This window comes from Saccoglossus kowalevskii, chromosome 8 (assembly GCF_978046115.1).
Source record: "Saccoglossus kowalevskii chromosome 8, keSacKowa6.1, whole genome shotgun sequence".
Classification (NCBI taxonomy): domain Eukaryota; kingdom Metazoa; phylum Hemichordata; class Enteropneusta; family Harrimaniidae; genus Saccoglossus; species Saccoglossus kowalevskii.
The window spans coordinates 40,606,530-40,619,930 of NC_140648.1; the positions used below are offsets into that span (position 1 = coordinate 40,606,530).

Consider the following 13,401-nt stretch of genomic DNA (forward strand, 5'->3'; position numbering starts at 1 on the left):
TAATTCACTTTACAAAAATAGAAAATATCAGCTGCCACATACCACATAAACCAACTATAAATTGCTCATGAAACAAAGACATATCACATAATCCCCACACAAAATCCACATGACATACACAAAAATTCAACATGACACACACAAATTCCACATGAACCCCACACATATTTCACATGACCCACACAGATTCCACATGACCCACAAGATTCCACATGACCCACAAGATTCCACATGACCCACACACATATTCTACATGACCCACACACAGATTCCACATGACCCACACACAGATTCCACATGATCCACACACAGATTCCACATGACCCACACACAGATTCCACATGACCCACACACAAATTCCACATGAACCACACACAAATTCTACATGACCCACACACAAATACCACATGACATACACACAAATACCACATGACATACACACAAATACCACATGACATACACACAAATTCCACATGACATACACACAAATTCCATGTGACACACATAAATTCTACAAGATTCAATGTAATGATGTCAAGTCACAAATTATAATCATCTGCACTCAATTTCCCCTCTCCTCCTATTTGAAGACGATATTTGTGCCAGCTATTCATATTATGGTCTATTCTAAAACAAAATAGAGGTACTACAAATAAGATGCTAATTTCCATTAAACTGAATATTCACATGAACAATGTTCAAATCTCACCTGTATCAATGTTATCAGGTGGGTCAATCAGTTCCACATACTCTGAAGAGAATGTTCCTGTTTTCTCACAACTGCCATCATTAACTGTTCCTTTCCACTTTTCCTCTGTATTCCTCTCCAGGACCTAAGACATCAATAGCATGACATGTTAATGTAAGCCACAAGTTTAAAGAATACATGTATATAAAGTGTGAACATAAATCATGTCAGTGACCACCAGTTGTGAAAAACAATAGTATGCACAGGGATCCATTATTCCATTATGTCTGTTGTTGTACCAAGGTTGCACAAATAGGTCCATACACAACTAAAATTCAGTTCTGGAATGACATAAATTGCTTGATTTTGATGAATTCATCTTGAATTGGATGGGGGGAGGGGGTTTAGCTGGTACAGGTTACAGGAAATAATCAAAGAAAGCTTAAAAAGAACTCCTTTGTGTTGAGAGTATTGAAGACACATTAAAAATTAATTCAAAATTACTTGTACCTGAGATATTGATGGAAAAACTGAAAACTAATCATGTAAATCAGGTAACTAATATGAACAGAACAGAACAGAACAAAACAATTATGAATTATTATGCTAATCAGAAAATTAATATGAACAAATTTTAACCCAAAATTAATCAGGCCTGTCTATTGTCCTAGAGCATTTATGTACCAAATTTTATTCAAATGTGATGATCAGTAATTGAGATATCAGTGTTAATTAATTAGGGTATTTAGGTGATTAATTTGCATAAATATTTACAATAAACTAATTGGATCTCTGCATAGTTCTAGATTCATTGAAATGTGATGATGAGTACTCTTTAAAAGTTTCATTAAACATAGAAACAATTAACTAATTATGCAAATTAGGTAATTAATATCCACAATTATTTACCCTAAAACTAATCAGGTCTCTGCATAGTCCTAGAAGATCTATGTAGCAAGTCTCATTGAAATATGATGATCAGTGCTTGAGATATCAGGCAAAAAACTGAAAATTGATTAATCATTATGCAAATTAGATAATTAATATCGCACAGATAATTACCCAAAACTAATCAAATCTACGCATTAGTTTGGAGCATCTGTGTGCCAAGTTTCATCAAAATCCAATGAGTAGTTCTTTAGATATTAGTGGAACAGTCATGGAACAGCTAAAAATCAGCTAATTATCGTGCAAATTAGGTAATTAATATGCATGCATTTTTACCAAAACCTAATCAAATCTGCGCATTGGCCAAGATCATCTATGCACAAAGTTTCATCAAAAAATAGTGTATGGTTGTTGAGATATCGATGGAACGAACAGACCGACAGACACACACACACACACACACACACACTAACTGCAAAGGGAGTCAAAAACGGCATTTTATGTTTTTATGGAAAATAAAATAAAAGTTTCATTTACAGTAAAAAATAGGTTTTTACACTTCACAGATAAAACAAATTCCTAAATACATTTTTTTTGATAATTTGAGTTTAAGAATCAAACTTGGAATTGCTTACAAATGTCAACATTTAATTTGGAAAATGCTTTATACGCTTACAAAAAATCTTTGTACAAATTACGAATGAATAAAATAGCTGATTACAAAATTCATTAATCCTATGGTTTTACTTTAACATACATAAATATGAATAATGGTGATTGCTTTACTCAACAAAAATGCAATAATTATTATTTTTTGGAGGCAAGTTGACAAATTTATGAAAAAGAACACAACTTTTATTACTAGCAACTGTAAAATTCCATGACAGTTTTCATGGGTTCAATGGTTTACCATAATTTTTAAATCTAGTGAGTAACTGATTTTTATAACCCTGAATGGAATTATTAAATATCAAATAAAAACTGAAATGTTATTACTGGTAAATGAGAAGGCAAAAACAGACATATGGCAAAGAACAAGGAGAGTGTCAGATACAAATACTGATAACCTCTATCGTATAGATTAACTAAATTTCATACATCTTTCATCAAAAACTTTTGTTACCTTGTAAACATTCATAATTTTTCAAATATTTGTTCAGACGATAGAAAATTATGGCCATTTTGCCCCAAATTAACAAGCCATGCATGGCATAGTCCCTGTTAGTTATTGAATTTAAGATAAATAGTTTTGTTTATAGCAATATAGCTGGAACATAAACATGTCAGGAATACGATTTTTTAACATTAAAATGATTGACATTTGTATCTGATTGTCAAACAAGTACATATTGAGAGATATTGCTCTGGAACAGCATTAATTAAAACAAAATCAGCCATTTTGAATAAATGTATAATGAATAATTAAAGTTTGAACATAATCAGTCAAAGCATGGCAGAGATATGGCACTAGAGCTGCATTCATTAATACAAAATGGCCACCAGTCGGCCATTTTAAATCCGATCTGAAAAATAAAATGATGTGCATCAGGAATCCATAATGTTTAATGTATGTACCAAGTTTGATATTTGATGATTTTTTAGCACAAAAACGGCCACCATTTTGAATCGGATCATCAAACCAATAAATCTGTATATCTATGACATGATTTATAATGAATATTTAAAATTTTAACATAATCAGTTTAAGCAAGATATGGCACTACATTGTACAACCACATTCATTAAAACAAAATGGCTGCTAGTCGGTCATTTTGAATCTTACATGAATCTGAAAAACAAAATGATGTGCATCAAGGTCCTATAATGTCCAACATATATACAAGGTTTGAACAAAATCCATCTGTAAACAGCTGGGAAATGCTTGATTTTGATGATTTTTTAGAACAAAAATGGCCGCCATTCGGCCATCTTGAATCAGATCGTGAAACAAATTGATGTGCATATGTATAATATCATGTATGATGTATGTGTGAAGTTTGATTGTGATTAGACCAGGCATTTCTAAGATACAGGTCCGGACGCATGCACAGAGGTCAAAACCCCGTTTTCGAACTGTGTCTGAACGGGGACTACCGGTAATAAAGAGTATATGATGTAAATTAAAATGCACAACATTTGGTGACAGGCAAATAAAACTGTCAATGAGAAAACATGGCAACCATTAAAGCATGGAAGGCACTAACGGAAGGAGCCACAACGCCCATCAAGTGGCCACTTATGCCTCTTAACTGGCTTATTTCCTTTTGTTTCAACCCAAGTTAATCCTAATAAGGACATTGTCCAGCTCATCTTTGATGTCCATGATAGTTTGCGATTGTTTACAACACAAGTAACGAGTTAGCAGAATATGATACAACCTCACTGATGTTTAACGTGACCATAACATATATGCGCATTATGAAACTACAGCCATCACACATGAGCACTCAGTTTTATTAGGTGCGAAAGGACAAAATATGCATTTCACAACCGGAAATTCAAGAGATGAACTTTTGATTTCACGGATTTCACATGTTTTCATAATTAGCAATTGTAACAAGAACAAGATTTCGAGCGGCTACAACAAAAATTCATAAGAACTCCTAAAAAATATTATCGCAAAGAAAGTGTCTAGGCATGCCCTTCTTTCGATACTATCTTTTCTGGTGGTGTTCGCCGATGCCCGGTGGTTGAAAATTTCCAACAGTTTTGGGTGTCAAATCCACGCACTGACAATGGTACCATTGAATAATGCAATCGTTATTGTCACAGACAATCATTGATTATGTCTCATTATCATTACAAATACAGAAGATTCATGATAGTTCATCAGTTCTTCTTCAATTAATGTTATATCTGCCAATTTTTCATTAAAATTCGCCAAGATCTCCAGAAACAACATTCCAACTAGACGTCATTTTCAATCTTGTGCATGCACAGTTCATCTATTGCTACCAAACATGCTCTGAATATTACCGAATGCTCGAGATTAGCATAACCTATTGTAAGAAGGTGCCAAGAGCTAACAAGAACCAATGTTTGTGAACAAACATTGACAAAAGATCATAGGGTAAAACTGAAACAATAGTGTTGTGGCTCCTTCAGTTAGTACCTTCCATGATTAAAGTGATAGACTCAACAAACAAATAATGCAATAATGGACCACAGGTAACAAAATACACTGCTGCTTCTGTTGCTCACAAGACTTACAGACTGCAGTATATTGTAATAAGCAATTTACTTTATTATGTTATGACAAAAGGTAAGAGTACCAATTAAATATTAATCATATTTTAATTATTATTATTAATTTTTTATTTTTCAAGTTAATGCCAGTAAATAATTGATTTTTCACCCTTTCTTCCCATCTAAGTAGAATGCCTGCAGAGTTATTGCTCTCAATGATGTACGTCCTTGCTCTTTAACCAGCATGTTTTTGTATAATGACAGACAATCGTGTTATGTATCACTTCTTATATCCCATGCAGATATGGATGTGTTGGAGCCAAGGTGAGGAGATCAATGTGAAACTATCAGCTATAAAGATGAAATACATCCAATACAATGATTTACACTGCATTCTGCAGGGCAGTAGAAAGGCCAAAAACAATTTAGTTTCTGGTAGTTGAAAAGGTCAGCAACAATATTTTTTGGTTTTCATTACATTCATGACATGCCCTAAAAACCATAATATAACTAGGTAGGAAGAAAGCCTTCATGGCAGTTTGAATTTCTTGACCTAATTTAATATTTTTTAATAGAGAGCTTGTCATTGAAGTCAAGGTGATCCCCAAAGGACAACAGATTTTATTATTATTGGTAGGTTGAGAAATATATTTAAGAAACCTTCTTATCCATGAGATATTCAAGGGGGTGATGTTAGGAGTGGGAGGGGGTGCATGACACTGACTCTTGTATGATTTATTGAAATAAAATTGGCAGTAGGAACAACAGCAGGGATTGCTAAAAATATGTAAATACCAGTACTCTGACACTGTCAGTAAAAAGCTGACTTTCAGAATTTACTATATCCACACTATTTACAATACAATTCCATTCAATAGTGAACAAACCACTGTAAGCCATTTAGACTCAAAACTTACAACAAATGCATGTTAATATGTGTGACATGTTTGATTACAAAGCATGTCAGAGACATTTTGAATTTGATCTGTAAAACAAAATAATGTGTTTTCCTATTAAGTTCAATGTATGTACCAAGATTAAACAGCTGTAGAACTGAGATCTGTTTCCACGAAACAGAAATACTAAATTTTGATGAATTTTAAGCATAAACATGGCCACCATTCGGCCACCTTAAATTGAATCATGGGCGTGTATTTGATTTCCAAGATGTACATGTGTGATGTATGAGTAAATTTTGAATGAGATTGCGCCAAGGATATCGAAGATACAGATCAGAACAGATAGACAGCTGAGAAACAGTCTGGTAACTAAGAAACAGACTGGTAACTGAGAAATAGATTAGTAACTGAGAAACAGTCTGATAACTGAAAAACAATCTGGTAACTTAAATCAATTGAACAACAACTCATGACAGCATTAAGTAAAATGACTGAAACTGAAACCGATGCAACTAAAATTCCTGAATTACTAGAGCACCATTATATGTAGTTTGACAGGTAAGCAACTTGCATTGATGAAGGTCAGGTCTGAGCGGTCATTGGGCTAAGCATGACTTGCTGCTTTCAATGGTTCAAGTACATATATTATCAGTATTTTACACAATAGACATTCTGAGCAATTTGAAATGTACACAATGCATTGTATTAAAACAAAGCAATACTGGTAAATAATCATGTGAAATTACAGCACACTGGATAACATTGTTTTCACTTTATGTGAGACCAATTGTGTTCTGATCCCCAAGGCAATGAGGCAATCAAATTTAACATGTACCAGCATAAAAACTAGAGGACTGTTAAAGAAAAGAGAATGACATTACCAATATACAGCTAGCTATGTGATAGTGGCTCCACAGAATTATACATACGTACACAGGTCTGTGATAAAGTGAACACAGTCAAGGCATGTAATCCAATGGATTTGTTGAGAATATACCCTATGCTACTTCTTTGAGATGTAAATCAACTCCTGAATTGAACTGTCAGCTGCGGTATATAAATAACTTGACTACCATGCATAGCGCATAGTTTAACTAAGTGGGTTTTCATTAAAAACCATGGTAGCGGAATACTACACAATGTATGTATGAAAACTATCAATACCAGAGTCACTTCATTGCACGGAAAAAGGGAGTAAGAGAGATACTACATATAGACATAGGTATGGTGTACATTCTTTTACTTGCTACCAACTTCATACATTGGTCTACCAAATATCAACCTAATCACGAAGAAGAGAAATAATTCAACTTTACCGTTATAATGTCCCCAGCTTTAAAGGCAAGGCTGTTCTGGTCGTACATATTATAATAGTCCTTAATGGCCCGAGCCTGGAGGGCGCCACTAGCATCTGGAGGAAAGAACCAACAAACTTGAACATTCTGTAAAGCTTAACATCAAAGCAAGCTTGACATGTCATCAGTAGAACTTCATTAGAATCCAACCCACAAATCCCACCCCAACAGTTATAATAGTCTGTCCCTTAAAGTATTCAATTCAATTCAATTGTCAAATTACAACAAACAAAAGCAAAAATTACAAACATGATAGTAGTCTGCCCAGTAGTTATAATAGTCTGCCCCTAGAAGTAATTAATCCCACCCCAGTAGTTATGATAGTCTGCCCTTAAAAGTAATTAATCCCACCCCAGTAGTTATAATAGTCTGCCCCTAAAAGTAATTAATCCCACCCCAGTAGTTATGATAGTCTGCCCCTAAAAGTAATTAATCCCACCCCAGTAGTTATAATAGTCTGCCCCTAAAAGTAATTAATCCCACACCAGTATTTATAATAGTCTGCCCCTTAGTATATTTAAATCTGTAGTCAAAATAGAACATATTTAAATGACCAATCATATATTAACTTGTATTTTTTGGTAAGTGTGCATTCTCTATTGGAGATGCACTTCTAATAGAGAAAATACTGTATATTCTTTTTTTGTAAAAAACGTGATACAAGTATTTGTTGGTGCTGGTACTCTGAGGTATAATAGTCATAAATTACGTCAGCATGTTACATTAGTTGACACTCTTCTCAAAAATTATATAAGTCAATATTATACATTGTTTCTCCAATACTAACATTTTTCACATGTCATAAACAATGGATCTACAATCCCTGGGAAAACAATGGCACTTGATTCACTGGTATGTTCAAATCACTCTAAAACCACACTAAAACAAAATTTCAGGCAACAAAATGTTGAAGTCAAAATACAGGTCAAGTGTTACAAATAACACTGATATATATATATATATATATATATACACATGAGTTCTTGGCCCCCTGTTTGTCAACGAGAAGTCAACAACTCTGTTAATCCATTCACATCTTTAGTGAGTAAAAGTAATAACATTCTTGAAAATCTTGAACCGTAAAGCCTTCATTGAAGATTGAGAGTATAATATTCAGCATGTCTCAAGTTTTTTTTTTACATCAAACAAGTGACACTTGAAATATTGAAATATACTATTCTCATTGTTACTGTTTTGTAAGAAGCATACAGTACAGGTCTAAAAAATTTAACCATTAGCCTCAATTCCACTTTGTAGACTTAGTTTTTTTTTTAAATCTACAATCTGTTATTTTCATAGTCTTAATTTCAATATTTGCATGGGATCAATATTTAAAGAACCATCCAAAAAATTACAAATGAACTAGACCTACTTTTAAGCATTTGTTTGATATCCTGAGCTGCTCGAGAAGATGTAAATTTATTGACAATATCCAAAGCAGACTGTCCAAATGTGTTCTTTATGTACACATCAGCGCCATGCTAGAAAAGAAAAGTACCAATATCACTGTCTTATTCACATGTAACATACTATAAACAACTAAATTTTGTCAATTTTATGGAGCCAGTCAAAATCTCATTAAATTTAATTTGAGACCTTAGGAAGAGATTAATTTTGCACACATGCAGAAAGAATGTCTGGATAGTTAAGACTTGTAAACAATAAAACCAACCACAACTTTAAATTACTGGCAATGACTTTGACTTAAAAATTACAAAATCAAAAAATTTATATCAATTCACAGTATATTTTATTTTTCTATTACATAAAGAATTTGTGCAATTGAACATGTGAGGGCGCTATTCAACTTAATTTTACAATTGTTCCTCAAGACTACATTAAATCAGATCATGGTTGAAATAACCTTTGAATCCGTATACCAAAAAAAGTTTACTTACCTCTAAAAGTAACCGTACTACTTCTGATTTACCATATAATGCAGCTTCATGTAAACTGGTTCCACTCGGTGTCTCACGATTGATATCTATTCCTAACTGTATTAAGATTCTGTAGGTGAAAACAAATGAACATTGCTCAGATTATATCACCATTAGGACACTAATTGTGCAGGTTTAATCAATTCATCAACTGGATGGCACTATGCAGTGGAAAATAAATAAATGTGTAGTGCTGTCACGATGGTATAAATTCCAAAGAAGACATATGCTAGAAAACTTTGATGAATGGCACCCATACCTGATTACATCTATATGACCATTTTTTGCAGCTAAGTGTAATGGAGTATGCTGTGGTTTTTGTTTTATATTTGGTGGCGCATCAAGTAATGCTGAACATTGGTTACTGTTTAATAATAATTCTACAACATTTCTTCTTCCGAATTCACATGCCAAATCTAGGGGAGTTTTCCCATCTTTGTTCTTTGCTGTGGGTTTTGACTGATGCTGGAGTAACGTCTCTGCCTAGAAAAAAAAACAGTATAAAAAAAATGACATACATGTAATTGACTCAAGAACATTTTTTGGTGGTAAGAAATTTTACAAGCCGCAGGCGAGTGCATATATGGAGTAAATTGTGCAATATCAAGTGGTATACCAAACTTTGGCGGGGGTTATTGCTAATATATTATACCAGTATATTGACAATTCGATAAAACTAGTAAAAAAAGAGTTTACTTTCATCTACTAAAAGATCATGATTATGGCCCTTGAACATGAATATTTATAAGAATAGTATGTAGTTGAACGCTGAATGCATACAAAAATTACATGCTCAACACAGTTCAAATTGAATACAAACTAATTTTTATTCCGCATGAAAAAGAAACGTATCCACGGTGAATAGAGCAGCGTAAACATAAAAATTAGCATAACAAAAGATGACCTTTCCGACCTTTTACTGACTGCGTCAACGCCATTTGAAATACAGGGTCGTGTACAGTTTGGATAATTAAAACAACGGATTTTCCACGTTTTCATCCCGTTTTTTCTATTGTAATTTGCCCATTGAAAGTACAGTTGTGAATTAAACCGATTTTGTGACTCATCATACTACTTGTAACTGTGGATATTTGACGTTCAGCGGTACTTGGTTTGACTGAAATTTGAGACGCGGTGGGACGTGGTATATCACGGCGACCTCAGTTCCAACATCTGACCTGAATACCTTTGGTATAACCAAAGTTTTGTGACAGTATGACTGACAAGTTTTGTCTTTATTCTGGGGCAAGTTTGATGGTGTAAGATCAGATTCTCGCATCGTTTTTGTGAAAGAAAGAAAGAAAGAAAGACTTTGCACACAGTCGCTCTAATGCAGTGGTTGGTGTACACTCGGCACAAATCATCATCTCATGTAATTTATTTACCCATAGTGGAGAATTACAATACCATATATTGTCATCGAATTCTGCGTTGTTCAGTGTTCTTTGAAACAGATGGCAATTACCTGGGTGCAATTTCACTACAATTTTGTCAGCTAGAATTCGAACGCCGCTACAGGAGACCAGTTGTTATTGGTGGCATACGTTTTTTGCCTGTGACTTGTAGTTTTTTTGCATTTTTTTTGTCCTTCAATCCCTCAATCTCATCTAGTACTTAAAGATCATGTGTTCTTTGTTGGAGGTTCGCAATCCATCTCAAAGTCACAACACGGAGAACACATTGTTCTGGCGTTCGTTCAGGCACCTCACGGTGTTGAGGGAAAGTGGTTTAGGTTTGTGTGGTGAATGACAATCACCCAACAAAAAGCAATATAATGGTTATATAACTTTTCAGATGTTTTTAATTCAGTATTTTTTTCAATATTCTTCCAAAATTCAATCACTACATTTTCCTAAATAACAAATAATACCTATTTTATGTATTTCCGTATTAAACCTGTATGTAATTCATGTTCTAGGGCCACTTGGTTAAGCTGTATATTATCAGCAAGTATACCATTGATTGCATATGCAAATTTTGTGTTTGGACCAATCAAATCAATGGATTAACACTATCAATATACTGGTATAATATAATACAACTTATAGAGTAATATATCAATGCAGGTGTAAAACCATTTTGGATCAATATAATATAATGTAATCTAGGGTCAATATATCAAAACGTGGAGATAATATAAAGTAATCTAGGATCAATATATCAAGACATGGAGACAATATAAAGTCATCTAGGATCAATATATCAAGACAGAGTCAATATAATGTCATCTAGAGTCAAAATTTCAAGATATGGAAATAATATAATGTCATCTAGGGTCAATTTATCAAGGCAGAGTCAATATAATGTTATCTAGGATCAATATATCAAGACATGGAGTCAATATAATGTTATCTAGGATCAATTTATCAAGACATGGAGTCAATATAATGTCATCTAGGATCAATATATCAAGACATGGAGTCAATATAATGTCATCTAGGGTCAATTTATCAAGGCAGAATCAATATAATGTTATCTAGGATCAATATATCAAGGCATGGAGACAATATAATGTCATCTAGGATAAATATATCAAGACATGGAGACAATATAATGTCATCTAGAGTCTATTTATCAAGGCAGAGTCAATATAATGTCATCTAGGATCAATATATCAAGACATACAGAGTCAATATAATGTCATCTAGGATTAATATATCAAGACATGGAGACAATATAATGTCATCTAGAGTCTATTTATCAAGGCAGAGTCAATATAATGTCATCTAGGATCAATATATCAAGACATACAGAGTCAATATAATGTCATCTAGGATTAATATATCAAGACATGGAGACAATATAATGTCATCTAAGGTCAATATATCAAAGAATATAGTCAATATAATGTCATCCAGGGTCAATATATCAAGACATGGAGACAATATAATGTCATCAAGGATCAATATATCACACAATATAGTCAATATAATGTCATCCAGGGTCAATATATCAAGACATGGAGACAATATAATGTCATCTAGGATCAATATATCACACAATATAGTCAATATAATGTCATCCAGGGTCAATATATCAAAACATGGAGACAATATAATGTCATCTAGGGTCAATATATCAAGACATGGGAACAATATAATGTCATTTAGGATCAATATATCAAACAATATAGTCAATATAATGTTATCCAGGGTCAATATATCAAGACATGGAGACAATATAATGTCATCTAGGGTCAATATATCAAGACATGGAGACAATATGTCATCTAGGATCAATATATCAAACAATATAGTCAATATAATGTCATCTAAGGTCAATATATCAAGACATGGAGTCAATATAATGTCATCCAGGGGCAATATAGCAAGACATGGAGACAATATAATGTCATCTAGGATCAATATATCAAACAATAGAGTCAATATAATGTCATCTAGAATCAATATATCAAGACATGGAGACAATGTAATGTCATCTAGGGTCAATATATCAAGACATGGGGACAATATAATGTCATCTAGAATCAATATATCAAGACATGGAGACAATGTAATGTCATCTAGGGTCAATATATCAAGACATGGAGACAATATAATGTCATCTAGGATAAATATATCAAGACATGAAGACAATATAATGTCATCTAGAGTCAATTTATCAAGGCAGAGTCAATATAATGTCAATACAATATAAGCTGTGCATTATCAGCCAGTATACCATTGATTGCATATGCAAATTTTGTGTTTGGACCAATCAAATCAATGGATTAACACTATCAATATACTGGTATAATATAATACAACTTATAGAGTAATATATCAATGCAGGTGTAAAACCATTTTGGATCAATATAATATAATGTAATCTAGGGTCAATATAACAAAACGTGGAGATAATATAAAGTAATCTAGGATCAATATATCAAGACATGGAGACAATATAATGTCATCTAGGGTCAATGTATCAAGACGAAGTCAATATAATGTCATCTAGGATAATTATATCAAACAATAGAGTCAATATAATGTCATCTAGGGTCAATATTTCAAGACATGGAGACAATATAATGTCATCTAGGGTCAATATATCAAGACATGGAGACAATATAATGTCATCAAGGATCAATATATCAAGACATGAAGACAATATAATGGCATCTAGGATCAATATATCAAGACAGAGACAATATAATGTCATCTAGGGTCAATATATCAAGACATGGAGACAATATAATGTCATCTAGGGTCAATGTATCAAAACAAAGTCAATATAATGTCATCTAGGATCAATATATCAAACAATAGAGTCAATATAATGTCATCTAGGGTCAATATTTCAAGACATGGAGACAATATAATGTCATCTAGGGTCAATATATCAAGACAGAGTCAATATAATGTCACCTAGGATTAATATATCAAGACATGGAGACAATATAATGTCATCTAGGATCAATATATCAAACAATAGAGTTAATATAATGT

General features: G+C 33.1%; 1 protein-coding gene across 2 annotated transcripts in view; it reads right to left on the minus strand.

Annotated features, from left to right (window-relative positions):
• Positions 1–13,401, minus strand: part of LOC100374406 (uncharacterized) — a 179,566-nt gene that overhangs the window by 71,057 nt on the left and 95,108 nt on the right. For both annotated transcript variants that reach the window (XM_085502610.1, XM_085502611.1), the window contains exons 5-9: positions 9,213–9,436; positions 8,915–9,023; positions 8,389–8,497; positions 6,978–7,072; positions 710–833 (exon numbers count right to left, since the gene is read on the minus strand). In XM_085502610.1, the coding sequence (XP_085358736.1) occupies positions 710–833; positions 6,978–7,072; positions 8,389–8,497; positions 8,915–9,023; positions 9,213–9,436 (661 nt within the window). The remainder of the gene's footprint in view (positions 1–709; positions 834–6,977; positions 7,073–8,388; positions 8,498–8,914; positions 9,024–9,212; positions 9,437–13,401) is intronic.